Source organism: Colletotrichum gloeosporioides, assembly GCF_011800055.1.
Source record: "Colletotrichum gloeosporioides strain Lc1 chromosome Unknown consensus_40, whole genome shotgun sequence".
Lineage (NCBI taxonomy): Eukaryota > Fungi > Ascomycota > Sordariomycetes > Glomerellales > Glomerellaceae > Colletotrichum > Colletotrichum gloeosporioides.
The window spans coordinates 313,418-340,761 of NW_025544685.1; the positions used below are offsets into that span (position 1 = coordinate 313,418).

A 27,344-nucleotide genomic window follows, 5' to 3' on the forward strand; every position below is an offset into this window, starting at 1 on the left:
TGCCTGAGCATCTCCGTCGGCCGACGCTCATTTCGCTTTTTGCAGTTCCATTCTCTACTATTAGTCGTTTTTTGCTGATTTATCTGTCCGGCCGCAAAATGCAACTTTCGTCTCCCAATCCAATAGTCTCATTTGATGCTCCAATGCTCCAATGCCTGAATGCTCCAATGTTCCATTACGCCCATCGGTATCTCCCCCTTTCCAGGAGTCCACTGCATCTCTCCACGGGCATCTTCAGACATTCACGATCAGTGTGAAGAAAGGCAGTCGGACTGGCGCCGCCGCCCTCGGCCCAGTAGGGCTGCCTCTTCCCAGAACTTGTCAATCTGGGTCGGCATGTCGAGACCGGGTCCCCCCAATCTCGTCCCTGTCCCGGCTTCAGTCACGCACGCAGCAGAAACTCCTCCGCAGCGGGTTGGGATGGCCGGCCGACCGAGTCCGCGGAGTCGGACGAGGCGGGCGCGGGCTGTGCTGCCAGGGATTCCCAACGCGCTGCGCCCCGCGGCGGCTCTGGGATCAAACGGCGCTCACAAGCCTCAATGGTCATCAGTTCCTGCGCATTTATCCCAATTGAATTCCTGCATCCCATCAATTGAGTTGCGGCGATCACCCCTCCCCCAAAATTGCCAGCCACATTCCCTCTTGATGTCAAAACTGTCAAAGTTGTCAAGAAAATCAGACGGTCCCCACCACACACCTCATGCCTTCGGTCAAACGCCACGTGAACCTTTCCACGCCATGCTTTGCCTCTGCATGGCCCTTGATTTGCCCTTCCCGCGATGCGACAGGCGCAGTTACATTGATATCATATAAGACGAATGCAGTAAGCCCCTTAATACAACCAACATATATCACATCATCCAGCCAAGGCCGCATCGCTTATCCAGCATCGTGGGAACTTCTCAGGATGTATCATCTTCCCATCGGCTGAGCAGAATCTTTAATTCACGATGAAACCGCACTCTGGAAAAGGCGAATGTCACCCTGAGAAACTGGGTCTGCAACGCCACGCAGCGGCCACATGGCACCGCACCGTGGGGTCTTATCCATCTATCCAAGTAAGCAGGCGGCTTGTTTCCGAACGCGCAGCAAGTTTTTGCCTGAGTCCCGCCGGATAGTCGGCGATTATGAGTGATCATGAAATTCCGATCAGGATAAGTGACTGGAAAACAATATATTGGAACGGGCAGCCCGGCACGCCGGCGCAGGGAGGGAGAGAGGGACCACCAAGGGGCGGTGTCGGCAGCAAGTTCACCTGTTCCCCCAATTTGTTAGCGTTTTATTAACGTTACATTGGCCGCAGATGGGTAAATCGGACTGCTCCCTCTCTGCGGTGTGCCAGTTGGTATCGTGATCCGCGGCTTGTCTAGGCGAAGGCTGCTGCCCTCAGAAGCGCGTCCGTCCCTCGGGCCTTGGCCTCTGCGCGTCTTCTTTCACAATCCCAAATGTTCGATATCCGTCAACGGCGCTAATTAGCATCTTGTCAAAAAACGCCACTTGACGTCAACAGCACACCAAGCGAAGCTCGTTCGCTCGCAAAGCTCGTATTCACAGCCGATCGTCACTGCTTTGCTGTTCAAACTGCCTTTAGTACGCCATCGTCGTCCGCTAAAAGGGCAGGTATCACTATCACGCGCGGAAAAACTGGCCACAGAGAACAAGAAACTAGGCGGCTAGCGGCAACACCGTTAGTTCAACCTCTCTAGCCGAGCTCGCCAGAAATGTTGCAGGACTTGTGAAAAGTGCTGGATAAAGCAGCCAAGCGACCTTGCTGGGAACACCCTCTGCATTATTACGACACTTATGACGGGCCATGGTGGAGCGTTCCCCTGATCGCCTGATACTGACTCGCGCTCTGCCTTTCCTTGTGCGGCCAGCCAAACCACAATTTTGATGCCCTTTGCAGCGCTTGTCCCCTTCTGAGCAGAGAGTTCTGCCCACTGTTAACGTGCTAGACCAGGACTAGGAATCGAGCGGCGCGGCGGCGAAGGGCAGCGAGGAAGAGGGAAAAAAAGTAGAGACAGGACCCAGGCGAAAAAGGGACCCAGAGAAGTTCAACGCAGGCCTCCAATGTGGGAAGCAGAGTTCAGCGCAACTGGCACCGTCCGAAACCCTTGGCTCCCCGGTCTGCGGACAATTGTCAAACTTCCAGACTCATCCCATCCCGTCCACATCCACATCCATCTTTTCCCACTCTGCTGCTTGCGCTGCCTCTTTCTCTGCGTGGAAACCCTGGACTGTGCTTTTTCCCTCTCCGTTCACTTCTCCCTTACCACTTCACCTTTTCGGGCACAACATTCGAAAAGCTTTCGAAGATCGAAATCTTACGAAATTGTCGATTTGGGGAAGATCTCCCGTCCGAAGCCAACACATTCTCGCCAAATTCCCAATATCAATCACGTCCCTCCCGGCCGCCCACGTTGCCCGCGGCCCACTGCAGAGAACAGTCCAGACGCCCAAAACCGCCCACCGGAGACCGGCAATCCAGGGATCCTTTCTTGGGTGGACAACAAAACCAGAAAATCGCCAAGCCGAATTCAACTCCATCCTTCCACATTGATTCCTGTTGACTGTTATTGATATCGTCGACGAAGACAAAGAGAGAGTGGTCTTGTTTTGGGATATGGAGTGAATTCGGGCTTTGGGGGAAGCAAGACGTTACGCCGAAGCGACACATCGATACCCATATTGTCCTTTTATTGTTTACCTTGTCTGCGGGGAGCGAGAATCTCGCGAGATCATAGCGACGCCGGAAACCAGAATCTCGTCTACCTTTGCCTTACCTATATAATAACACCGAAAGGAATCGCCCATCATGACGACGACATCAGACCCCAATCCCCTCACAACACAACGCGGCGCGGCGCCCCTGACGACCGTCTTCACGACGCCCGACTTCTGCAAGTCGCTCTACTGGACCAACACCGAGACCCCGCCACTGTCCAGCATCGTATGCATGCCCACGTCATGGAAACAAGCGTTCGACTATAGCTGGGGCTACTATTCCCCCGGCATTTGTCCAATGGGATACACCGAAGGCTGCGCATTCCCGACGTCCCTGGCGTCGTCAAAGGACGGGAATGTCAGGCTAGGAGGCAGCGTGGTGAGCGGGGAGACGGCGCGGTTGTGTTGCCCGACGGGACATACTTGCTATACAGGGACGGACTATCCATACAGCAAGTGTCTGTCGACAGTACCGACGACATCGTATTACGACTTGAATAACCAGCAAACGTCCCGTTTGGCGTTGGTGTATGCGGTGCAGGTTCGATGGCGAGCATCGGATCTAAGTATTTTGGAGACAGATCCGACGGTTCCGGGTGCGACATACACGGGGCCGAGATCGACGGGCGGAGTAAGCGGCGCGACAGTGTCGGCTACGGGGACCGCGGAATCGGGGAGCGGAGGTTCGATTGCGACAGCGACGGCGACAACGACACCGGAAGGATCGAATACTGGCGACTCAGGCGACGGCGGTGGTGGTATTTCAATCGGAACGACGATAGCGATCGCTGTGGGTTCCGTGGCGGGCACGTTGGCGATTGCATTGGTTGCATTTATGCTGTGCTGGCGGAGAAGAAAGAGGAAGCTTAGGAGAGTGAACACCGATCCGAACATGCATGCGGACTCATCCTCGCCTGCGTTGGTGGCGGCTCACAAAGCTGAGACGTCTGGCAAAACGAGCTTGGAACTCATGTCCCCTAGTACGGCTACGACAGGTAGCGCGACTATGGTGGCGCCGCACTCGCCCAACCCAAACGCCGCCCAGCTGGATTCGACGACTGTTGTGGAGATGGAGACAATGGAGCGGCCTGTAGAGCTGCAGGAGGATTGTATCGTGGAACTCGAGGGCGATATGCCAGGTCCACCGTTGTATCGGGAGAAGGAGGGGTGGCCTTTGAGATGAAGAGGCCAAATCTTGAATCTCAAAGGCCGAATCGCCTCAACGAATTCCTTTTGTCGACGTCAAATTCGGCACGTGATGTGTCTTGTGTATTATGCAGCGCCGGAGTTCAGCAGGATGGATTAACGTGGCTCTAGCCGTGTCAGTCGGCATCTCGGTCAGGAGGGCGAGACTTTGAGATATCAGCCGCATAGCCGCATAGATAGGATAAACCTAATCAACATTGAAATGATTATCAACCCGAAGTGCCGCTGAGCCTGTTCGCTGAGGTAGTGATGATGTTGCGGCAAATCCACTAAGGGAGTTGCGGTACTCTTGGCTCGCATGAGCAGGATACAAGCTGTTTAATTGAGTACCTGAGCAATTGGGCCAGCCTTGTTGGCTTTCACCGTCGTTGATAAAAGGTTCCTCTAGTGCGAGGCCAAGATGCGAAGTGAGGATAGGCGATCAGGCTGTGTGTTCCTGCGGTTGGTTCAGACCGGCAATAAGAAGAAGGGTTGGTAAGCTTATGCAGGTCTCGACCGGGATTGCGGAAGCTACTCTGGAGCACTCTCACGCGCCGCATGTGTGGCTTACGTTAAGAGCTTGTTCCCAGAATGTTGGAGAAAACACAATCCTTATCCAGGAACTAGAGCTGAGTAAGGAGAATGCTGCTTGATTTTGTACGACGTCTCTGTTGCCTATGACGAAGGCGTTGCGTCAATACTGGCCGATTGAGCAGGTATATAAGGCCAAGAAAGTTTATAAGATGCTTGTAGTGCTCCTGGCTCAGGTTGCGGCCAAGTTCTGGAGGCTGTGCCTGATTTGATCAACGGCCAGAGATGCCGCCCTTCCGTTCAGCGTGAATGACATCCTTTCGGATGTGGTATCGATTTCCCTCTGCAAGATCATGTAGTCAGGGCCAAAGAGCGGAGCTCATGGCAGGTTGTAATGATGAGGCTTCTTGCCTTGGGATTAACTCGACTCGATGCTTCCGGTTGACCGACCCCGAGGTGATAACCGCGGCAGAGCCTTCATGGGAGATCCACACCCCGTATGACGACCGGGTTGACTGCAACAAAAAAAAACCAAACAATCGAACGATAAGCTTGAATCATGGCGGTTGATCGCCAGCCAGCGCGAAGCTGGCGGTAGGTCCACGGTGAGTCGTGTCGGCTCGCATTGTTTCTCATGCACAACATCACCGATGTCCCCTAGCCGCTCCAATGCCGACCTGGCGTGCAACCTCGTGCCTTTGGATATCGTATGTTGGTCACATATAATTCAGCAAGCAAGATGAAAATGATTCAATGCTTGTTGCCGAGTGGCACTGTTCGTCGTTTATCTCTGGCTGATCTGCCGCCTCCGCATGTGAGACCTGCATGGATCTCGGCATCCAGCACTCGCATGCCACGAGAAATTTCAAGATAAGCGCAGGGCCTCGGGTGAGATTGGATCTTCGCCAGTGAGGGAGCCAGGCTGACACAAGTGCTGAGGTGATTACAGCCTTGGTATCATCTGACTTGCGAAAACGGCCGGAGGGTATCGAACCCTTGGAGGCTGAGTGTGGAGGCGGAGGAGCGTCCGGGCGCCCCCGTTATTGACCAGTGTGGAGCCCCGGACGCGTGCCGTCCGGAGCGCGGGCAGCGAATGAAGACTGAGCTGGTCAGGCTGAGGTGGGCTAGACCGTTGTGGTTGAGAAAGTTGGACCGTTGAGCGTCCACGATAGACGCTAAGGGGAGCGTGGTTCCGGGGCTGCTTATCCGCGCCCTTGTTAGCAGTAAGCCGTAATCACAGGCAGGCGCCTCTGGTGGAGCCGCATCTGCTCAAGCAAGACAGAGCTCCGAGTGACTCAGTTGTTTGTTCTGGTGGAAGTAGTCGACTCCACGAACGTGTTGCTTTTGTTGGTTGGCACTTTTGTATTAGCGTATGATTTGCACTTCTCCAACCGCGAGTCGAAGGCAGGGAGGTGGACCCAGGACCAGGGACCTTGAAGGCCAAGGTCGGGAACTCGAGGATGTTGCATGCGGCACAGTCGTTGGCCGATATGCGACAGGGTGCAGAGGATGAAAGAAAGCAAAGTGGTCATTGGCCCAAGGGGCGTTTGCGCCGTTCGAATTCGCGCTGATTTGGATCTGCTGCGGTGGCTCTGCAGTCGGGACACCGGTCTCTCAGCCAAGAGGCAGCATCAGCACCTTGATGGATCCTGTCGGAAAGCGTGTTACACTCAATTCGGAAAGGAAGGTCGCAGGGGAAAAGATGCCATAAGACCAGCTGATGGCTCCGAGCCAGCGCCTACCGGGCTATCCCTCGTTTTCTGTCCCTCATCGTCGACCCTTTTATGCTTTCCATTATCGCTGTTTTGCAGTTTGAGGGTTCTCCAATTTGTTCCTCCGAGCCAAAACTTGTCTTGAGCGTCTGCCTTAACACCAATCACGACATGGACGAAGAACAGTCTCTGCTGATGCGGATTCCCGCCGAGATTCGCATGATGATTTACGAGCACCTCTTGGACGACGGAGGCCAAAAGAAACTCGCGATCCGCAACAAAGCCATGCACCAGCTATTCGCGGGCAACCTGGGCACATATAACCGGTCGAAATACCGAGTGATGCAGAGATCCTTTCAACGGACCTGCTTCGAGACGACGTACCACCTGGCGGCGAAGACGAAGATGCATACTGCAATCATGGCCGTCAACCAGCAGGTCCACCGCGAAACGAGCCACATGCTGTACGGCCTCCACAATTTCGACTTTGACGGCGACATCGAAGCGGTTGTGCCGTTTCTCCAAGACCTGACACCGCGGTCGCGGGCCATGATTGGAGAGGTGACGATCCGCAAGGCGAGCCCATTGCATTTCACGGACAGCGACCGGTCGGATTGGTCCAACATGTGCAAATACCTGCGGAGGCTGGACAAGATTATTCCCAAGCTGCGGGTGGTGGTGGACGGCGGCAAGCCTGCCGAGAACGCGTGGGAAGGCGGGCGCCAGCTTGAGGTGTCAGACCTCAGGCTGTTGAGTCTCATCAAGCACGAGAGCATGGAGTGGATTGCGGATCTGAAAACAGTCGAGGGCCTCACGGAGCTGGAGGTTGTCCCCCACATGCGCTACCTTGGGGCGCCAACGACGTCGACAGCGTTGTTGTTCGCGGCCTTCTCCGCGTCCATCGATACAGCGCTGGTCGACTTCCTGCGGGAAGACTGCAATCTTCCTGCGAAGGCAGCTGCCTCGGCTTGAAGAACCAGACTGCCCGGTCGACCACCCGGGGAATTGCGTTTGCATTTGGCATTGAGGGTGCTGGCGTTGGAACAAGGAAAGCGATGGGGGGCGAGTCGCATTTTGGGCGTGCTTTGGCCACTTCGGGGATTCGGTGGAAACGAACCCATCCCACTGACTGCGGGGATGGTGGGCTGGGGGGAGAATAATTGGAGAGAACGCGGAGAAGAACAAATGAATCTGGCTGGCGTTTGTGGGCGTTTGGTCTTGGGTACCTAGCTGCAGGCAGAGCAAAAGCGCAGCGCAATGCAACGAGTAACGAAACCCAAGGTGTTCCGTTCCGAGGGCATTCGGAACCTAGGTAGGCAGTTAGCGCAGGGTAGCTTGCGTGTTAGATTTTGAATGACTCCGTCACGAGGTTTGAATTATCTCGTGTCTCCCAGCGAGACCCTTGGACCGTGAAGCAGCTTATGAGTGAGACCAGACGAGGCTAAAGCAGGCTGGAGGATACGCTGGAGCTGGGGCGGCTGCGTGGGCTGGAGTTGGAGAGATGGGATGGGTTGACATGGGTGTCGAGCCGGGGATTCGAGTGTGGACCTTGATAGCGCAGGTCTGTCACAGCTCCTCCTTCCGGCGAGTGCCCCGCCTTGGCAGCATGACAATCACGTGCAGGATGAATGGTCTTATGTAAGGAATCGCCGGGTGTCTCCTTACGTAAGGCCTTCTCCTGTCGGTGGATCCCGGCATTACATAATCTCGCACTTAGGCAGGCCGATAATCCGACAGTCACAGCGCTGACACCGAGCTGGACAGAGCTGTGTGCCACATTCACAGGCCATAGCAGGCACAGCATAGGTACCTACCCGTACCTAGTTACCTACCCAAGCAACAGCAGCACGAGCAGCGCCGCAGCGCCTGCACAGCCCGACCTTACCTCATCTGCCTCTCCCAGGCAAGCACCTCAGCCAGCAGCCAAGCACAAGCAGCCAACTCTCGCGATAACTCGTCGTCACCTCTGCCCTTCAATCCGCCGACGTCCTCCACCATCCCCAGCCGCGCCAAACGACGCACCATCAGCTTGCGCCACCCAATCCCAGCCGCGCAATTGCCTCGATCCCCATTGCCGTCGCCTACCGTACCTCCGAGGCCCTCGTTGCTTCTTCCTCCATGAACTAATTCCAAACCCCCTACGTCGCCTCGATAGCTACCCCGCCGGTTCGACCTCGACATGTCTGCGACTCCCGTTCCGCCTGAGGACCAGGCACGCCTCCTCGAGGATGCCCTAGTCGCAGTGCGCCAGCAGACCGCCCTCATGCGAAAGTGCCTCGACACTCCAAGCAAGCTGATGGATGCTTTGAAGTGCTGGTACGTCATCCCCAATCACCGGATCCCCGGGAGCTCGACCGGAGCTCTGCTCCCACTCGCGATGCTCTTGAATGGCCAATGCTGACCGTCTCTTTCTTTGCGCATAGCTCGACTCTCGTTTCCGAGTTGCGCACGAGCAGTCTGGGTCCGAAGCAGTACTACGAACTCTACATGGCCGTCTTCGACGCCCTGCGCTACCTGTCAGTCCACCTCCGCGAGAACCACCCTGTCAACCACCTCGCCGACCTCTACGAACTCGTCCAGTATGCTGGAAACATCATCCCGCGCATGTATCTCATGATCACCGTCGGCACCGCCTATATGTCCATCCCCGATGCGCCCGTCAAGGAATTGATGAAGGACATGATGGACATGAGCCGAGGTGTCCAACACCCGATCCGCGGCCTCTTCTTGAGGTATTACCTGTCTGGCCAGGCCAGAGACTACCTCCCCTCGGGCGACGGTGATGGCCCAGAGGGAAACCTGTCCGATTCAATCAACTTCGTTCTCACCAACTTTGTCGAGATGAACAAGCTCTGGGTGCGCTTGCAGCACCAGGGCCACTCCCGCGAACGCGAACAACGGACGAGAGAAAGAAAGGAATTGCAGCTGCTAGTGGGAAGCAACATTGTGCGACTCAGCCAGCTGGTAGACCTCGAGACTTACAAGTCTGGCATTCTGGCGCCCCTGTTGGAGCAGGTAGTGCAGTGCCGCGATGTTTTGGCCCAGGAATATCTGCTCGAGGTCATTACCCAGGTCTTCCCCGACGATTTCCACCTCCACACCCTTGACCAATTCCTCGGGGCCGTGTCACGCCTCAACCCCCACGTCAACGTCAAGGCCATCGTCATTGGCCTGATGGACCGCCTGTCGGACTACGCCGAGCGCGAATCCAAGGACGAGACGGAGGATGACAGAGCCAAGGTGGAGGAGGAGGCCCTTGTGAAGTTGCTTGAGAAGACGAGTTTGAAGAAGGAGAGCCAGTCGGCCGCGGCTAGCACGCTTGCGCCGTCAGAAGCCGGAGAAGAAGTCAGGAAACTGGATGACCTCGACGAAAATGGAGCCCATACGAACCCGCAGACCAGCGAGAATGAGGCGCGTGCTCAAGAAGATCTTCCCCCGCCAGAGCCCACACCGTCCGTCGCCGATACGGAAAGCACGGCCGTTAATGGGGACGGCAGCGCGCCAGAGAAAGGCATCCCGGAGCATGTCCAGCTCTATGAGATCTTCTTCAGCCAAGTCAAGAACCTCGTTGAGGCGCAACATTTGCCTATTCAGGACACGATAGCCCTGCTTTGCTCCTTGACAAACCTAGCCCTCAACATTTACCCCGAGAGGCTAGACTTTGTCAATCAAATTCTCGATTACGCCACTATCAAGGTCAGGGAGAACGCGAACAATGCAGACCTGCATTCTCCCCAGGCCCAGCAGAGCCTTCTGGCCCTGCTCCAAGCCCCCCTCAACCGATACCTCTCCATTTTCACCGCCCTCTCCCTCCCTACCTACGTTCCTCTGTTCCAATCGCAATCATACCCGACTCGACGAGCGGTGGCTGGTGAAGTGGCTAGGACCCTTCTCCAACATCAGACGCGCATCGCAACACCCAGCCAGCTGGAGAACGTCTTAGAAGTGCTAAAGGTGCTCATCAAGGAGGGCTCTCAGCCGCCAAACAACTACCCCGGCGTGGCACAGCGCCGTAATGTCGAGACCGACGAGACGTTGGAGGAGCAAGGCTGGCTGGCCAGAATTGTCCATCTCATCAACGGCGAGGATAATGACACACAGTTCCGCTTGTTGCAGATGACTCGCAAGGCGTACTCCGAAGGCAACGAGAGAATCCGTACAACAACGCCTCCCCTTATCACAGCTTGCATGAAACTGGCGCGGCGCTTCAAGCTGCGCGAGCACTATGAAGACAACTGGGAGACTCAGAGCAACGCCCTCTTCAAGTTTATGCACTCTGCTCTGAGCACTCTGTACACCCGCGTGAACGGTGCCGGCGCGGCCGAACTTGCTCTTCGCCTGTTCTGCGCGTCTGGCCAGACAGCCGACATGACCGGGTTTGAAGAGGTCGCGTACGAGTTCTTCGCCCAGGCTTTCACCGTGTATGAGGAGGCCATCACAGACTCCAAGGCGCAGTTCCAGGCGGTTTGCGTCATTGCCACAGCGCTGCACCAGACAAGAAACTTTGGCAAGGAGAACTACGACACCCTCATCACCAAGTGCGCTCAGCACGGTAGCAAGCTCCTCAGGAAGCCTGACCAGTGCCGTGCCGTCTACCTTGCCAGCCACCTGTGGTGGGCCACGCCCATGGCTGCGAATGGCGAGGCGGACGAGACTGGCGTGAGTGCCCCTGCCCTTCATCTGACGACACTGACTGACACATTCCAGCTGTACCGCGATGGCAAGAGAGTGCTCGAGTGCCTCCAACGAGCCCTTCGCGTCGCCGACTCCTGCATGGAGACCGCCACCTCCATCGAGCTCTTCGTCGAGATCCTCGACCGATATGTCTACTACTTTGACCAGCAAAACGAGTCGGTAAGTCGCACCACCTTAACCCCCAAAACGGCGGCGGACCCCGATCTGACCCTGATACAGGTCACAACAAAGTACCTCAACGGCCTCATCGAGCTCATCCACTCGAACCTCGCCGGCAACCAGCAGGACTCGGCCTCGGTCGAGAACAGCAAGCGCCACTTCTACCACATCCTCGAGAGCATCAAGAGCAGGCAGTACGAGGGCCTCGTTCTCTACCCCAAATGAGATGACCCGCCATCCATCTTTTTTGATTAGTCACAGTCGTCATCACGTTTTCACCCCCTCATCATATTCACATTCAACGACACTGTCACGGATTGGGCGAGGATCAGAAGGGAAGGAGAATGCAACGAGGAGATGAAGGATCAGGGTCGGAGGAGACTAGGAGGCAGGTAGTGTCGTTGTCGTAATCAGTAGTGGTGGAAGCAAATAGTGTTGGAGTAAAGGAAGTTGTCGCGAGCAAGAAAAAAAAGAGAAGTCGTCGTGTTCATACGATAAGCGCATGCAATCCCAAGTATTTTGTTGGAAAAGTAAAGCACTCATCGTGTGACGGAGTCAGTGACAAGCAGGCACTCTTAATGTTCAAGCGTTCAAGTAAAATCTTTCCTACTGATCCACGCTGAGGCGTGTCCAAGACAGCAGAGCCCGCCTGCAGCAGTCACAACTACCTTACGCCGCTTCGCATCACGTTTCTCACCACACCTCTCTTCGTTGACAGACATGTCTCAATGTGAGTTGGGTAGTCTATTCAAGAAAGAACTACATGACAACCCATCTGGGCACAGAGCGTACTACCTTCCTCAGTCAACAAGAAAACGACGAGTGAAGCTGAATTTCGACAAGTCCCCCCGTCCCCGTAAACTCCATGCAATGCCAAACGAAGCAGACGGCGGGACGGTCCTCAATCCGTGCCGCGCGACTCGAGCTCCAGTACAAGATTCCGAATAAGAACACAAGGGGAAAACAAGAGTTCACCGGTGCCGTTGCCTCCTTATCATTCAAGGGGGCGGCGGTGACTGTGATAGAGGTGATGGTGGGCGGCGAGTCGCCCCTTACTCTGGGACGAGACTTTTTTCTTCTTACAAAAGAACGATGCGCGTGAGGGGGCTTGAGTTTAAAATTGATAAAAAAGGATAAAAACGACAGCAATGAAACGACGCAAAAGGTTCGTGGTGATGGTGCTAAAACGAGAATCAGTCGCCCTTCTCCTTGGCTTCCTTCTCCCACGTCTGGAGCATGGCGGTCGCGTTCTGGAGGATCAGTGCCGTCTTCTCGACGAGTTTGCTCGCGAGGGTCCAGTCGCGCGCCTCGACGGCGTCGCGGATGGCGGGGAAGGTCACGGGGTGGTTGCCGGACCATGCCTGGGGGCCGTAGACGACGTGTTTGAACTGGGCGCGGTTCGGGATCTTGAGTGTTCTTGTTAGCCTGATTGGTGAGAGAGTATCGGAAAGGAGATTTTAACTTACGCCGCCGCCCTGGTCGAGGTCTAGTAGCGCCGTCTCGAAATCGGCCATGTGCGTGTTGAACTCAATGCGCAAATCGCCCATCTTGCTCGACTCCCAGCCGCCGCCGCCCATGACGTTCGACTCCCACGACATCTCCCACATGGCGAAGCTCTTGAGGCCGATCTTGACGATGTCGACAACCTTCTTCAAAGGATCGATGGAGAACTTGGCCTTGTCGATGTTGCTGCGGTCGCAGAAGTTAGAGAGGTCGTTGACGTAGCGCTCGATGCGGTCGCCGTAGCCCACCATGTCGAATGGTAGGACGGGCTTGTCCGCGAGCTCGAGAATCAAAAGGCCGACGATCTGGCCCATCATGGCGTGGTAGGTGAACTCTGGGTCGCCGATGCGCTGGACCCATTCGTAGTTGTCGTAGCTGGATTGTTTGGGGTAGCGAGCACCTCGGAAGCCCAGATCGAGAGAGCTCGTGCCGGCGATGGTCTGGAAAGGGACGTAGTCACCATCCATATCCAGCTCTTCGAGATCGGCCTGGCGCTGGTCCCAGAGACCGCGCAGGGTGTTGTTGAGGTTCTCGTCAAAGACGCGGTCAATCACGCGGAGCACCGATTGCTTGAAGACGGGAGAGCCTGCGGCGTGGAACTCGGTGCCTGCGACAGCAGCGTCTAAGTTCACGTAGGCGAAGGCGTTCTTTCTGAGGGACTCGTCGTTGTGCTCGACAAATTCGGTGGAACCAATCATGTTGTACTCCTCGGCGTCCCAGGACATGAACTCGATGCTTCGAAGGGGGCGCCAGCCCTTGCTGACGAGTGATCCGAAAATGCGCGCCATCTCGATGAGGACAGCTGTGCCAGAGTGAGGCTCGGTAGCGCCAAATGCCCAGGCATCGCGGTGGTTGCCGATGATGATGGACTTGGCGTCCTGCTCGATACCCTCGATCTTTCCGTAGACGTTCCAAATAGCCTTCTCCTGAACAACGTCGTTGTCGTTCTTGAGACGGACGATGGGCGATGAGAGGTTGCCCGTCCACCACTCGGCGACATCAGGGACACCTCCTGCCCATTCCTTCGGCACCTGCTCTCCAAATCCCTTGATGTGTTGCAGCAGAATCTGAGCATCACGCCACGCGAGGGGCAAGCTCGGAATCTTCTGCAGGCCTGGCGTCTCGTCCGGCTTCATGCGCGGCAGGTTCTTCTTGCTCTCCCAGCCAGGGGTAAGGGGGTCGCCAATCACCCAGTTGGACAAGGCGACGGTTCCTCTCTGGACACCATCCGCAGGCATGAAGCGGCCATTGGGCGCGACGTCTCCCATCCTGAAGCCGTCATCCGCCGGGTCGCTGTAGACGATGCACCCCGCAAAGCCGGCCTCTTCCGCCGCCTTGACCTTCAACGCCAGGTTCGCCTGCGGGCCGTAGTATCGAACTAGCGCAATCGCGCCTTTGGTGTCGATCCCGCTGTCGGCCAATTTCTTGAAATCCGATCGTGCGCCGTAGTTGGCGTAAATGAGGGGTCCCTTGACGTCCCCGGACTTGGACAGACCGTGGAAGACCAGAGTCTGGTGCCCCGCCGCCTCTCCGCCCACTTCCTCCTCTTCCAGCTTCGCGGTCCACTTCGCCTTGCCGTCGTCGGCCAGTATCTCGACCGCTCGTCCGCCGGCCTTCGGGTAGTTCATATATACGTAGTACTCGTCGATGTTGACGTAATCCAGCCCGGCCCTGGTGAACATGGACTCGACGTCCATGGCCAGGGCGTAGTCGCCCTCGGTTCCTGCCATGTGGGCGTACTTTGTGTAATGGGCCACGGAGGCGCGCAGCCTGCGGGCCTCGACGTTGCCCTGGACAAACTGGCGCACGTCTTCGGGGTTGAAGCGCAGGCCGCCGTTCATCCTCCTCGCCATGCTCGTAAACAGGTCGCTCATAAACAGGGCGTACAGAATGCCCATGACAAACAGGATGGCAAAGACTCGTATGAATATTATAATGGCCGCCCGCGCCTTGTCCTTGTCCCAGTTTGGCAACGCCTCCCGCAGCCTCCTCCTCGCTGATGTCGTGGTCGTGTTCACATCGTTGCCATCGTTGGAATTGTCGTTGGAGCCGGAGGGTAGCCGGATCGTAGGGCGCTGTATCCTTGGCAGCCGCCATCGCCAAGACCACTTCCAGCGGGACAGGGAGAGGGCGAAAGGTATCCTCTTGCCCCATATTGAGGAGCGCGACCTGTCGTCGGGCTCGCCAATCTCCAGCTCTTGCATTTCCCTGCGCACGTACGCCGTCTCGTCGCCATCGTCGTCGCTCCAGGAGCTGTCCTCGTCGTCGGTCTCGACCGTTGGTTGGCGGTAGCCGCCGGGGCGGCGGGAGGAGGTTGCGGCGCCATTGCGGTGCAGCAGGGACTGCGACTCGGTCTCGGTCTGTGAGCGGTCGTCTATCGGGGAGCGCGGGGGGTTCCAATCGGACGGATTTGCCGGGCCGCCGACGGCGAGGGCTTCGTCGTACGAGGGGATTGGTGGTACGGACTCGTACCGGTGGTCGCGATCCGACGGCATCGTGGCGTGTGTGTGTGTTCGGTGGTCCCGGGAATCAGGGGTTATGCGATGACGAAAGGGTGTTTGGTTGGTTATAGAGGACGGCTGACGGCAGGCATCAAGAGACGCAGCAGCGAAGGAGCGAGATTAGTTATCAAAGCCGGAGATGCAGTCCGGGTAGCGAAGGAGTGTATGTGTTCTTTGTGTGAGGATCGTGGGTGCAGGTGCAGATGAGATGCAACGCAACGCAATGCAGTCGAGTACTATCGAAGAACAGGCGCGCCCATGGATGCCGCTGCGGTACGCGCAGACATTGACCGGGTCTAGAGTCTATCGGGGCGGAGAGGAGGAGGACGAGTCGAGTGTCGTTGTCACGATACCATCCCGGCAGGCGGCAGCAGGTGAAGGGGTCGATGAGGGAGGTCTGGTCGTGTCGAAAGCACGGAGCTGGCGATCTGTGATTTGGTAATTGATTATTCGAGGTTTGGATTGTTGGAGGCGTTGCCGTCGGGTCCCGTCCCAGTAGTCTGTTCCAGAGTGGCAGTCAGGTCCTGGTCTGGTCCAGTACCATCTCAGCAAGCCGTCGTCCCGTCCGTGCTGCAGTCGCTGAATTAAACTGCACCCGCTGCAATGGACCTCAATACAGCGCTGTGGCGGCCTGTAGTCTGGCAGCAGCAGCCGCATTAGTATCCCGTCCAGGGGCCCGAACTCCCGAGTGCCTGCTGAAGCTGCGTGGCTGCCCACTGTCCTTTCTGTCTGCTCACTGCAGAGCGGACCCTGTAGTCGGCCCACTAAGCGAGAGACTAGAGCCAAAGGACCAATCAAAGACCTTCAACAGAATCTGGGCGATTACGCAGGCCTGTCCACCTCTGCCAATGAGAACCGCGGATACGGAGGGATCCCCCCACTCTGAACTCGGGGAGAAAGAGGCAGCCGCGTATCGGCCTTTGTCGCCTTATGTAATCATTTCCATTGTGTCCGTACCTTATCCAGATGCACAGGGGGCTGAAATTATGTCATCAGCACCGCCACCCTTGGCTGTCTTCCACGATGCAGTTGGCCAATGACCCCTGACACAGTCCTCAGCAAAGTTCCCCTCCTTTTCTCCATCCCTTGCCTTCCCTTCCGAGCCGTCTGCGCAATCAGCTGTGGTTGTGCAATCGCCAGCCCACAGCAAAATCCCTGACAACTCTCTCCTTTTCTGGGTGCACGCGACTGATCACTGGCGAATCTTGTTGCTCCACCGTTCCCCACTGCCCGCCACCTGTAACAGGAAAGGGCCTCCTTGCTTCCACTCTCAAACGTGCCTCCGGAGGTTCGCACAGGTTTCATGTCCCTCCATGGATGGAATTCTGGAGCTTCCCCCGGGGCCTTCCGTGCCGGCCGTGAAAATCCGGTACGGAGATACTGCTTTTGGCCCAGACGTTAGTTCCCCGGTGCACCGTATCCGAGCCCTTGCGGGCGTGCCGTGCTTCTTTTGATGTCGTCCAGATGTAAGGCTGTGATGGGGACTAACACATCTCTTAACCATAAAGCACATAGAGGTTGTATTTGCCTTGTTAGCGCTTCTATCGACGATACCCTCAAACGCCGTGCCGTCCTGTGTATTCCGATACGAATTCCGCGCCGATTCCGACATTTCCGCCCGAGAAACAATTCCCATCAAACAAACAAACATCGCTCACCAACGCCGATTCCTTCACGATCGAGACCATGATAATCATACCCGAATACCCTTTACAATCGCCATCTGGACCGTGTCGTGGCTCATAAGACACGCCAGCTCCAGCGTAATCGCGTGGTGGAAGTACGCCGCCATCGTCCCGGGGCAACACCCAGCTTCGTTTCGCGCAGCCTCCGCCACGAGCTCGGCCATCGGGTACCCTTCCGAAAGACGTCCGATGATTAACTGGTTGGCTTGGATCACGAGAGGCACGTCCGGATACCAATCTGCGGCCGGTGTGGTTAGCAGGCCCTCTTTGTCCGCGTCGCGACTTTGGTCTACAAACCTCGGTCAAAGATGAAGTGCTTCCTACAGAGGGTCAGCAACCAGTCAACAGCCTCTAGCGTCGGGAAAATCATCGCTTACGATGGCAATTCTAATGTCGCCGTCGCATTAGACGCGCTCGAGCGGCTTGAGCCGCTGCAGCTGCTTTGTGCCCTCCCGCGCATGCTGTTTCCTTTGTTTCGTCCGTTCTCGGCCACTTCGTGCATTTCCCGACCGGCGATTATTTCTGCCCTTTGTGATTCGATTCAGAGCATTCCAATAGACATGGAATGTACACTTCTACTCTTCCAGAATATTCGTACGTACGCGCCTATTATACGCCCAGCGGCGTGCATTTTGCGTCGCCCATGAGCGTGTTTGAGCACATTTTACTCAGCAATGCGCGCCACAATCCATCCAACCAACAAAACCAACTCTTGGTAGTTGGCAAATTTGCTCAGACAAAAAACCACCTCTTTCGCAAGTCCCTCACAGAAGCCCAATTGACTTAATTGCCTTCCATTGTAGAATCGCCAAGTTGCGACACTAGTAATCGTGGGGGCATGACACTCCCACCTTTCGAACCTGCACGGTTTGCCTCAGGTCCAAATAGTAGGTGGGATAATCCAGCCCCTACGAATTGCCAGCAATTGAAACCTTTTGTTTTTCGGCATGATGTTTTCTCAGAGAAAAGACACCTCTTTCGCAATTGCCTTACAACAACCCAATTGACTTAATTGCCCTTGTATTGCCCTTGTAGAGTCGCCAAGTTGTGGCAGCAGGAATCGTGGGGGCTGATTAACGCTTCCCCCTTTCAAACCTCCACGGCAGCCGTTAAAGCGCCCGAACAGGTCCAAAGAGTACGATGCATCATTCGGCCCTTCCGAATTACCAGCAATTAAACTACAACTTTTTTCGCCACAACTTGGGGTATTGCATCGGTACCGTCTGCAGGCCCGCGGAGCCTTCCGTTTCGTAGGTAACAACCCCCCAGAATCGGGACTAGGGCCGTGGCGATCGATCGCGTTCGAGAACTTTGGGGGAGAAAAAGGCAGTTTGCCTGTCCAACCAACGAACTTCGTGTTTTCGTTGCATCTCCGCGGAGAAATGCGCAAGGAACTCTCTTCTAGGTAACACTCGCACGTGTTCCTATAATTTTCGTCCGCTACAGTCCCAATTGGGAACTACTGGTATTTGGAAAACAATCAGCCAACCGTGATCTGGCAACCGTCTGAAAAACGAACTTGTGGGGGAAGGGGAGTTGTTGGAACCTGTCAGAGTCTGAGCAACACGGCTCTTGAAACTTGACGGATTGCCAGTTGTACAGTCCTCGTAGATAGGCGGAAGCTTGTATAGTCTGAGTCGCATTTGCTTATTTCTTTCGTATTCGTAGCTGTAGTCATGTTTCGACGTGAGACACGTACCTGCCCGCTGCCGTCCTGCAACTGCAGGAATTTGAGCTCCAGCTGGCAGAACGCAATTTTTCTTCCTTCTGTGCTATTTTCCTGCAAATAGGAAACGATTAACATGTGTCTCAAAATCGTTGCTTTCGTATTTAATCACTTACAATGTGCCTATTCGGCCGCTGCTTCACATCTAGCAGCCCAGATTACGAGCTACAGTCGTCTGCAAACCCTGAGCCATCCTAGTTTTCACAAGACGGGTTGATTTCGGCGGGCTATCACGAATTGAAAAAGGTGGTTCTAGTTCAATCTCGTTCAATCCGTCACGTTTCACCCGTCCTGTACACTCGGGGAGCCGCCCGAATTGTCATCTGCCAAGTTTCGTGCTTGTCATGCGGCTCCAACGAGGGGACGACGCCTAAGTCCGATCTCCTAGCCGCGGGGATGACTTGTTTGTCAGAACAGATCAAGTACAAACAGGTTCGTGAGGGGATCCCGTTGCATGGCCTAGTACACGCCGCTGGCACCTAAGCTTGGCAAATTGCCGGTTCCTGTTCATCGGACTCGAGTTAGCCAACGTCCAACCCGTTTGTGTTTCCCATTTGGTTCAATAAATTGCCAAAAACGGTTGAAAAAGGGACTGTCCACTTACCGTGTGGAGGTTCTGATATCATTGTGTTTCCCTTCTGAGCCTTCGTAAGGCTCCAACGAATGACCGCAATTGGTTTCACGGCCATAGACGCAAGACTGGACATGCGAAGTCCGAAGCAAATGAACCGAGAAAAACAGCGAGAAAACGTTCAATTAGAAAGCCTGGTATATGTCGCTAACGACCAGCTTAACGATCCTGTCTAGCAGAGCTCGAATTAGCAACTGCCCAATCTGTTGCGTTTCTCTTTCCTTCCAACAATTCCCAATAAGCGATAGGGAATGGACTGATAACTTACTGCGCGGGTTTCCTGACATCGTTTGTTGCCCTTCCAAGCCGTCATGTCCGCTTCTCATGTCGTTGTTGGCAAGCGATGCGATCAGAATTTCTCGCCTATAGCCAACTGCAAACATTTGCGTCAAGCGCGCCTGCAACAATACAGAGTCTCGTCAATTCCAAGCGGAGTTGTTCACCTACGATATTCTTGCCCATCTTGCCCTTCATCCGCATCTTTACGATTTTGAGAGCAGTCGTTCCGATTCTGGCCAAATTTTTCGATTCGTAATTAATCCTTTCTGTTCTGGGCGGATGCGTCGGGTGCGAAGCCTGCATGTTGTTAGCAATTACTCCTCCTTGTCGTCACATCATCAATAGTTCGGTTTCCCCCGGAAACCCCGAATAATTCAACGACCGCGCGTACCTTTGATGTTTGGCAATTATTTCTTTCTGAGTGTTAGCCTGTAATCCAAATCCGTCGTAAATGCGCTCATCAGTGCATGAAGTCCTGTCGTTCTGTAGATCTCGCATTAGCCCCTCTATGTACAACAAGCGCTTTCTTATTCGTCACCTTCCGCTGGGAACGAATAAACAGAACTTATCCCAAGAATCTCCTTTTTTTTTTGGAAACCATTCGTCTGAAAACTTCGGTTCGAATCACCTATTTTCACCCATCACTTTCCTTATTATTTCGTCTTTGGGAAACATGATGCTGTTATCACGAATCGTTCGACTAAATTCTCCCACCGGTTCCGTAAGGATGGGGGGTGCATTGAGAGTCCAGTTTTCGAGCCATTCAAGTTGTATTTGTTGTATTGTGCTGTACAACAGGTCCAAGCAGTTGATCGACTAAGCCATCGAACCTGAATCTATCAAACTCTGCAAATCTCGTATTAGCCAACTATTCTCCACGCTCTGGCATGCTGTTTGTAACTTGTCGTAGAGCGTGCCAAGAAGGAAAAAGAAAAGAAAAGTCAACTTACACCTCTACGAATAGCCGTTGATGGATAGTTCCGCTACACCGCTCTCCCCCACGTCAACGAACCTCTTCCTTCCATACCCAGAAGAAACGTTCGACAGGCTCACTGCATCTGCATACTGACCGCTGTCTCAGAAGCCTTACCGCTGAACCCTCCCTACATAGATGTATTAGCAAAAGTCGGTTTCGGAAAACAGCGGAAAAGACGGGATTTGGGACAATTCGGTTTCTGGAAATTTAAGCCTAAAATGTCTCAGAGAGCGGTTTTCTCGTATCGGCTTTTGTTTCGCTAAAAAGACCCGTGTCGGCAAAGTTGATGATTCTGCAAGTTCTGCATTAGCGAAGTCGACTAAGAGCCTCAGCTGGTACGATTAGAGGCTTGCTCTTTTCTTCTTCCTCCAAACCCCAGAAGAAAGTCAGTACACTTTGCCGCGATCGATCTGTGTCTCGGATTCCTCGCAGTTTTCGGCCAGCTCGGCCCCTGCTTAGCCGTGCCAAGTTCAGCCTCCGGTCGGCAGCAGACGCGCCATGTGTCTCTTGTGTCTCATGCTTCTCTGCGGTTCTCTCTGTGTCCGTTCTGTCTGCCCACGGCAAGGCAGAAAAAAGCAAGCATGGAGCTGCCGGCGAGAAGATCACGACGTAGGAGCCGATGATTGGGCCGCTGCGGTCGTCTTGCTGCCAGATCGTAGCGCCGCTAGGTGCCCTAACGTTCTTCTTTTGCTCGAAACTCGCATTAGTGTACCATTCGATCTAGGAAGTGTAGCCCGGTGCAACTCTGACAGCTTGTAAATTTCATTTACCTAAGTTTTCCTAGGAGGACGGTGTCCCCCTCACCGGCAATACTTGCTCCCTTTTGTGTGGTTTGTCTCGTCGTTCCACGTTTCGCACAGGTTGCTAATCCCTCTTTTGATGCTGTCTCCGGAGGAGGGAGGGGGTGTGTGAAGTTCGGCGGCATCTCTACTCCAGCTTCTCCCCCAGGATTCCCGTTAGACTCCGCCTTTGGGCAGGGAGGCTGTTCAGAAATGAGCTGATATGCGGAGTCGTCCCGCGTATGACTTCGTCGCTCGCTATAATTCGATATTGTGTGGCGCTTCCGTCTTGTTGAGAGTCCAGTCTGTTGCCTTTCGCTGTTTCTGTCGCTCTAGGGAGAGAGGCGTTTCGGTCTGCCCAGGCGGACAACGACAACAACTACATACCTTTGCTCTAGTTGCCTGGTCTGCTTCTCTGTTTTTTCTCCCCCGGGTGAAGGGAGATAGGGGCAGGCAGCGAATAGTGAATGGCAACGTCACATTCGTCTGGTAGGCTTCTCCTTGGTAGTTGATGGCGCCAGTGGGCCTTGGCGAGAGCCGTGATCGTAGCCGGGTCGTAGTGTCGCGGATGCTGATGCTGGATCGATCTTTGTGTAACGTGTTCACGCCTCACCGGATCTTGCCCTGGGTGGATCAATCATTGCTTCTTCTTCTTCTTCTCATTCAACTACGATACAAAACTAGTAGCCATCAGGCCTCTCCGATGATCTTCTTTTCGCTTACCTGGGCGAAGCATCTAGTTGAGAGGGGCTGACTTCAGGTGGTTGTTGGTGTCAGCCTGGCCGCGGGAACCGCGCTTGTGCTCGCTTGCTAGAGGTGTGGTTCCGCGTCACAGGACCCCTGGCCAACCTGAACCAGAAGACTACAGCAATCAACGATTGACTGTCTCAGGCATTGGAAAGACGCGATGTCTCCGTTTGTTTGAGCACCGGATACTTGGTGTCACTTCGTACATATCGTAAAGAAATTGGAAAAAAAAGTCTGCTCCGAACGGGGGTTTGAGAGACGAGGATGCCTCCTGGATATTATTAGCTCGGGGCAACGGGCAGATTTGACAATCGGGAAGCCCAAGCGTCCACCGAGTTGTCATCCGAAAGCCTCGCAATGCAAAAGAAACGTCGTTTGTTTGATGGGCAAAAGACGGCATGATCAGAACAGTAGGCTATTCAATGACGGATGAAGTACGAATCACAACCACGATAATCCGCGGTTTGGGCCAACAAAGCAGAAAGAGCAACATTGAGGGATCGGGGTGCGTTCGATAGTGATGAGCAGGGGGGCTCAGACAGCTTGAAGAACCTTTTCTGAGGAGTGTTAGTGCCCGACGGGCGTCTCCGCCGAGATTCGTAGGCGGGATCCTCAGCACCACTATCGCTACACGAGAGTCCGCAGCCCACACATAGACTTGTTCGCAGGCAGGTAGGTGTGTCTGACTGACTGTGTGTATGACTGTGGGTGTGGTGAGACGCGGCTATGCTTTTCGGCAACTCCTTTTCGCCCTCGTCATCGCAAACGATCTGGAATCAACTCGGAGTTCAAACGCGCTAGGCGACAGAGCCCTCATGAACGGACTGAAGCCCATACCAAGTCATAGCGGTGCGAAGCTGGCAGAGTCTTGCTCATCAGCCCGTCTTTCTGGAAAGGTGGAAGCATGTCAAGAAGCAAGAAGGCCGCCCCAAAGTTAACAGAGGGGACCATGGGACGCCAAGACCCAAACACAGCTGGGTCAGCCAGAGTTCGGCGGGAGTTCGGTACGGTTCGAGCTGCCCAAAGATGGTGTTCGAATTTTGGTGACAAAAAGCTACTGCCCAGCCCCAGTCTCTGCAGTAGCCTGAGACGACGAAGCAAGTCACCAGACCTTTCGTCGGTCGGGGGAGGGACCAGCAACAGAACAATCTGCGTCTGACACCGCCAGTCCACGCCCGTGAGCGGGAACTCTTCTGCTCTGCATGTTGAGAGATTGTAGCGGTTTCCTTCTCCCACAATCCGTTTGGGAAACTGTCAACTTCGGGATGGATGATGGTCTAAGTCCTGGCGTGGGCAACCGGTTCGGACTAAGGTGAAGCTAGGCATCGCGTAAGGGGAGAACAACACGAGGAGCCGTCCATCCGTCTCCCGAGGCACACGAGATGGCGATACCGGTTGCTGCTTAGCTCGATCACGACGCACTTTGACTCTATCCGACAATGCGCGCGGGGGCCAGTCGAAAGATCCCTCGGTTGTGTTCCTGTGCCTATGTCGTTATTCTTGGGGGCCATCAGCACCGGACCCCCTGACTGACTGGCGCGCCCCTGGGGCCGCCGAGATGAGGCCACCGTTGCGGAGATTATAAGCAGAAACAACACCAGAAACAGAAATTCTGCTTCAATCGAGACGATTTGTCAGTTGTGATGACAAAAAACTCTTCCTCGATCTGATTTTTCTTGCTCTCTGCACCGCCGGTTCGTGAATCGTGGACGGCCCCATATGGTGCCAGACCTGACGAGGAGACCGTGCCGGATTACTAGACAGTCCCGCAAAGAGGCTAAAGAAGGCTAAAAACAGCGCGCCCCCGGAAGAACGGCCGGCTTCGAACCTATGTATGTCCCACACCCATTTCGCTATCGCATACACCCGCTAAGGTTTTCGGGAGCGAAGGATTCCAAGGGGGGAAATGTTCGGGGAAAACACCGTGTAGAGAGTCCAAGACAGCACACACACACACATTGGACACACATGCCGCAGAGTCTATGTCCTGAAGAAGTGAAGCTTCCATCATCATCGTCCCGGTGGGACCGTGAGTCTCTCTGTTGTGCGCCGCTGAAGCTTATCAACGAAAATGTGGCTGGGGCGGCATGCGCCAGATGGCGACATGTCATCTCCCACTTCACGGCGATCGTTCAAGAAACAATCGCCTGGAGGGGACCCAAGACAGGGCTTTCAGACCCTGAACCCGAGACACCGGCTAATATGACACTGGGCAGCACACAGCGGCGCGCACCACAGTGACCACATAAGCAACAACGGACACACGCCCAATTGCGTACTGGTGCAGGTGCTATTGTGCGTGTGTGAAGGCAACTGGAACCCAATGTTCCCACGAGGACGGAGCACAGAAGAGGAGCAGCAGCAAGGAAGAAACGGGTCAGCCCGCCAGCCACGGTCTACCCCCCCTCTAGGCTGTGTTCTAGCAAAGTGTAAATGGGTTGCGTATGGCAGCACCAGGAGAAGATCAGAGGAGATCAGAGAGACGGGGGCCGGGGATGGGCGGACCGAGCTAAGGTCGTTGGAGCAATTCAAGGGGCGTTTTAACCGCTCTAGCGTAGGCGTTGGCACGAACCTGGAACCCACTAAATGACACGAACACCGCAATACAGCTGACACGGACTGGCGATAGATGCCAGCAAACTTTTTCATCTACCGACAGGCTGCTCCTGGGCTTACCCTCGCTCGCAACTTCGTTCATAGGAAAAACACTTCGCGGATGCTCTGTGCATTTTCAAGGGGGAAAAGTGTCGGGTCGGGTAAGGCGGCGACATCGGACGGATTTCGGCTCTCTGCAGCTCTGCAGTAAACGCTGGAGCAGGTAACCCAGAAAGAGGAAACTGATGCCATGGACTGCCTGAAGCGGCGGTGCCTCTGCTGTCTGTTCGCCAGGAGAAGTCCCTTTGTGGCTTGTGATCTAGTCTTCTTTGAGCTCTTTGTCTCCGTGCCCGAGACACGGGATTCCGCAAGTCGGGATACGGGTTTTGCACATTGGTTCAGTCATCATGAAATGCGAAATGGAATCTTCGTTCAATGGGCTGGAGTCCTGGACTAGTCCCAAAGTCGCAAAACGTCGGTAGTTGAAAATGGAATTTTTTCTTATTTTTCGTCATCCCTTATTCCCTTGCCGCGTGGCTAACGCTGTTCCGCCGACTGCGCTTCTTCTGACTCCGATCCTGAATCTTCTCTTCTTTACGGCCCCTTCGCTGCTGTCCTGCTTCCCCCATGTCTTACGATAAAACGTAGTATGACCTCATCTCGCGAGCAACTCGCGGTTATTCCTGTAGCGGCAACATGCCTCCCCACAAAGACACTCTTTGTCCAAACCGCGCCAGTAGCTCCCAGAATAGTCCACCGTGACCTCCTGTCCCGCCTCGATGCCCTTGCTGACCAGGATGATGCGCTGCGTGCTCATCCAGACAAACTGTTGAAACTGCGCGTTGGACTTGCAGCTGTGGTTGACGAACCTCGTAAAGTTTCCCTGCCGGCCCTGCCAGATCTGGTAGGCCCGGACGCCCGTCGAGCTGTCCATGACGTCCATATCCCTCAGGTCCTTTGTGATGAGGCCGATAAACTCGCCAATCGCTGCGCCGCGCTCAAAGGGGCAGAGCGCCGTCAGTCCGTTGTTGCGCCCGTCTGGCGTCCGGAACACTTGCACCGGGCAGGGGCTCCGACGCCCGGATCCGAAAAGAGTCGGGAAGCAGTAGCACGAGTTGATCTTGGGGTCCTCTGACTGCTCCTGGCCGCACGAGTGACACGTGTGCATGCCTTGGACGCAAGCCACCGCGTTGATCGGGGGCACCCACCGCGGGTCGTCTGTTCCCCACGCGCTCATGTCCATCACCGAGTGCTCGAGCTGCTCGAAGCTGAAATACGGGTCGTACTCGAGATAGGTCGAACGTAGGGGCACCGGATCCGAGCCGTCCTGTCGAACAACCCAGTCGTGTGGGTGGCCGCAGAAGCGTCGTTGTGCCGTCTCGCCAACGATCATGAGCAGTTGGCGCCAGGTTGGGTGTAGAGTGTCCGCCGCGACTTCGATTCGGGGCCGAAGGCAACGGAGCCGCTGCATGCTGTCCGGGTTGAAGCCGACGCGGTACTTGCAGAAGCGGTAAAGACCCATTCCGGCGAAAACAAGCGCAGCCCAGCCGCCGGCGTCCTTGATTTCCTTGTAACCGCGCCAGATGGCCATCTTGTTGCGCAGTTCCTTCTCTGACCACCCAAAGTCGTTGCACGCCTCGATCAGAGCCGCCTTCCGGCGCTTCGTCGGAGACATGCCTGGGTTCGTGATGGCGAGAAGATCCACGTACGAGTCAAAGTGCTCGATCCATCGCGCTTGGACAATGACCTCGATCGAGCGGCACGCGCGGCTGGCCTGCGTGACCTTTCGGCAAAAGATGTTGCTGCGGTTGAAGGTTCCCTCCATATCCACCTCGGCCATTGTGCCATCAATTACGCTGGGCGGCTGCAAGAGACCCAGCTCAAGCTGTTCGGGAACGTGAATCTTACCAGCATTGTTGATGGTTGCCGTTGCCGCCGTCGCCGTCAACTGCCACTGCTCGAGTAGACTCTGCGGGTCCAGGCTGATGCCGCCGTGGATCTGTTCCCAGATGCTTACCACGAATTTGTCAATGGAAGACTGCTGGGGGATAAAGACTACGTCCGCTTGGATCTTTGCGCGCTTGGGAAAACTGTTGGTGACCTGCATCTGACGCTGGGTGTCAGGCTCCTCCTCGATAACACGACCAACTCCTCTGATAGGCCGTAGAGATCCCGTCCCTTTCCTCCGAGAAGATGAAGGTCCCGCTCCTCCGTCGTCGATGGGTGGCGCGAGTTGGGTTGGCGGACGTCGCGCCGGTAAATGTACCAACGCCTGGTTGCTGCTCGATGCGCCGGGATCCTCCATCACCGGATGGCCATGCCCGGCGAGAATGGGCGGTGTGGCTACATCGTTTGATTCTCTTCCGAGATTACTCGTATTCGGACTCTGTGTCGCGCTCTGTGATATAATGCCGGATAAATCGACCATTTTCTATATGTTTGTGGCGGGTTAGCTGTCAAAACCCCTCGTAATCAACCAACTCTGACTATGGCTGATACGATAACAACCCACAACCCCGGCAGGAAAACAACGCTGGCAATACGACTTCATCATCGAATCGAATCGAAAAAATTGGCTCCCATCTTCTGAAGATTTTAATGCGCAACAGAGTCTTTCTATCAACTGCAGGGAACGTGTTTTCGCGCGCGTGCAGCAGCCGCAGTAAAGCAGCTTTCCAGCCCGCGAGATCCGAGGAGTTGCAACTTACCGAGACGACTGGAGAGCGGGGTGATCGCCCCTGTGTCTCCGTCTCGCCATCCTGAATGAAGGCTTCAAATCGAAGGACCGGGTTCGATAGGCTGCCGGACGGATAATCCCGCAGCGTTTCCGCAAGTTGGTCTAGAATTACGCGGCTAAGGTTCTCTCGCAGCGAGTCCATCTGTTGTTCAGGGGATGCCATGATCTGTTGTTTCCCT

The 27,344-nt window shown here is 55.2% G+C and overlaps 6 protein-coding genes across 6 annotated transcripts; 3 read left to right on the plus strand and 3 right to left on the minus strand.

The window, feature by feature from the left end:
* Window positions 1–2,815: 2,815 nt before the first annotated feature.
* GCG54_00005126 (uncharacterized protein) lies at window positions 2,816–3,907 on the plus strand (the record flags this gene model as incomplete). The annotated part of the gene is made up of 1 exon (XM_045405157.1): window positions 2,816–3,907. The coding sequence occupies one exon, from the start codon at window positions 2,816–2,818 to the stop codon at window positions 3,905–3,907; it is 1,092 nt and encodes a 363-aa protein (XP_045264921.1).
* Window positions 3,908–6,323: 2,416 nt separating this feature from the next.
* GCG54_00005127 (uncharacterized protein) lies at window positions 6,324–7,124 on the plus strand (the record flags this gene model as incomplete). The annotated part of the gene is made up of 1 exon (XM_045405158.1): window positions 6,324–7,124. The coding sequence occupies one exon, from the start codon at window positions 6,324–6,326 to the stop codon at window positions 7,122–7,124; it is 801 nt and encodes a 266-aa protein (XP_045264922.1).
* A 1,207-nt stretch (window positions 7,125–8,331) lies between these two features.
* GCG54_00005128 (Vacuolar protein sorting-associated protein 35) lies at window positions 8,332–11,231 on the plus strand (the record flags this gene model as incomplete). The annotated part of the gene is made up of 4 exons (XM_045405159.1): window positions 8,332–8,468; window positions 8,576–10,811; window positions 10,860–11,006; window positions 11,067–11,231. 4 exons carry the CDS (start codon window positions 8,332–8,334, stop codon window positions 11,229–11,231), a joined length of 2,685 nt encoding a protein of 894 aa, XP_045264923.1.
* A 968-nt stretch (window positions 11,232–12,199) lies between these two features.
* Window positions 12,200–15,004, minus strand: GCG54_00005129 (putative glutamate carboxypeptidase LAMP1; the record flags this gene model as incomplete). Its single annotated transcript, XM_045405160.1, has 2 exons — window positions 12,200–12,412; window positions 12,473–15,004. The coding sequence occupies 2 exons, from the start codon at window positions 15,002–15,004 to the stop codon at window positions 12,200–12,202; spliced, it is 2,745 nt and encodes a 914-aa protein (XP_045264924.1).
* Window positions 15,005–16,703: 1,699 nt separating this feature from the next.
* On the minus strand, window positions 16,704–17,155 carry GCG54_00005130 (uncharacterized protein; the record flags this gene model as incomplete). Its single annotated transcript, XM_045405161.1, has 3 exons — window positions 16,704–16,933; window positions 16,993–17,015; window positions 17,073–17,155. 3 exons carry the CDS (start codon window positions 17,153–17,155, stop codon window positions 16,704–16,706), a joined length of 336 nt encoding a protein of 111 aa, XP_045264925.1.
* Window positions 17,156–25,083: 7,928 nt separating this feature from the next.
* On the minus strand, window positions 25,084–27,328 carry GCG54_00005131 (SET domain-containing protein; the record flags this gene model as incomplete). Its single annotated transcript, XM_045405162.1, has 2 exons — window positions 25,084–26,859; window positions 27,053–27,328. The coding sequence occupies 2 exons, from the start codon at window positions 27,326–27,328 to the stop codon at window positions 25,084–25,086; spliced, it is 2,052 nt and encodes a 683-aa protein (XP_045264926.1).
* Between the last annotated feature and the right edge of the window lie 16 nt (window positions 27,329–27,344).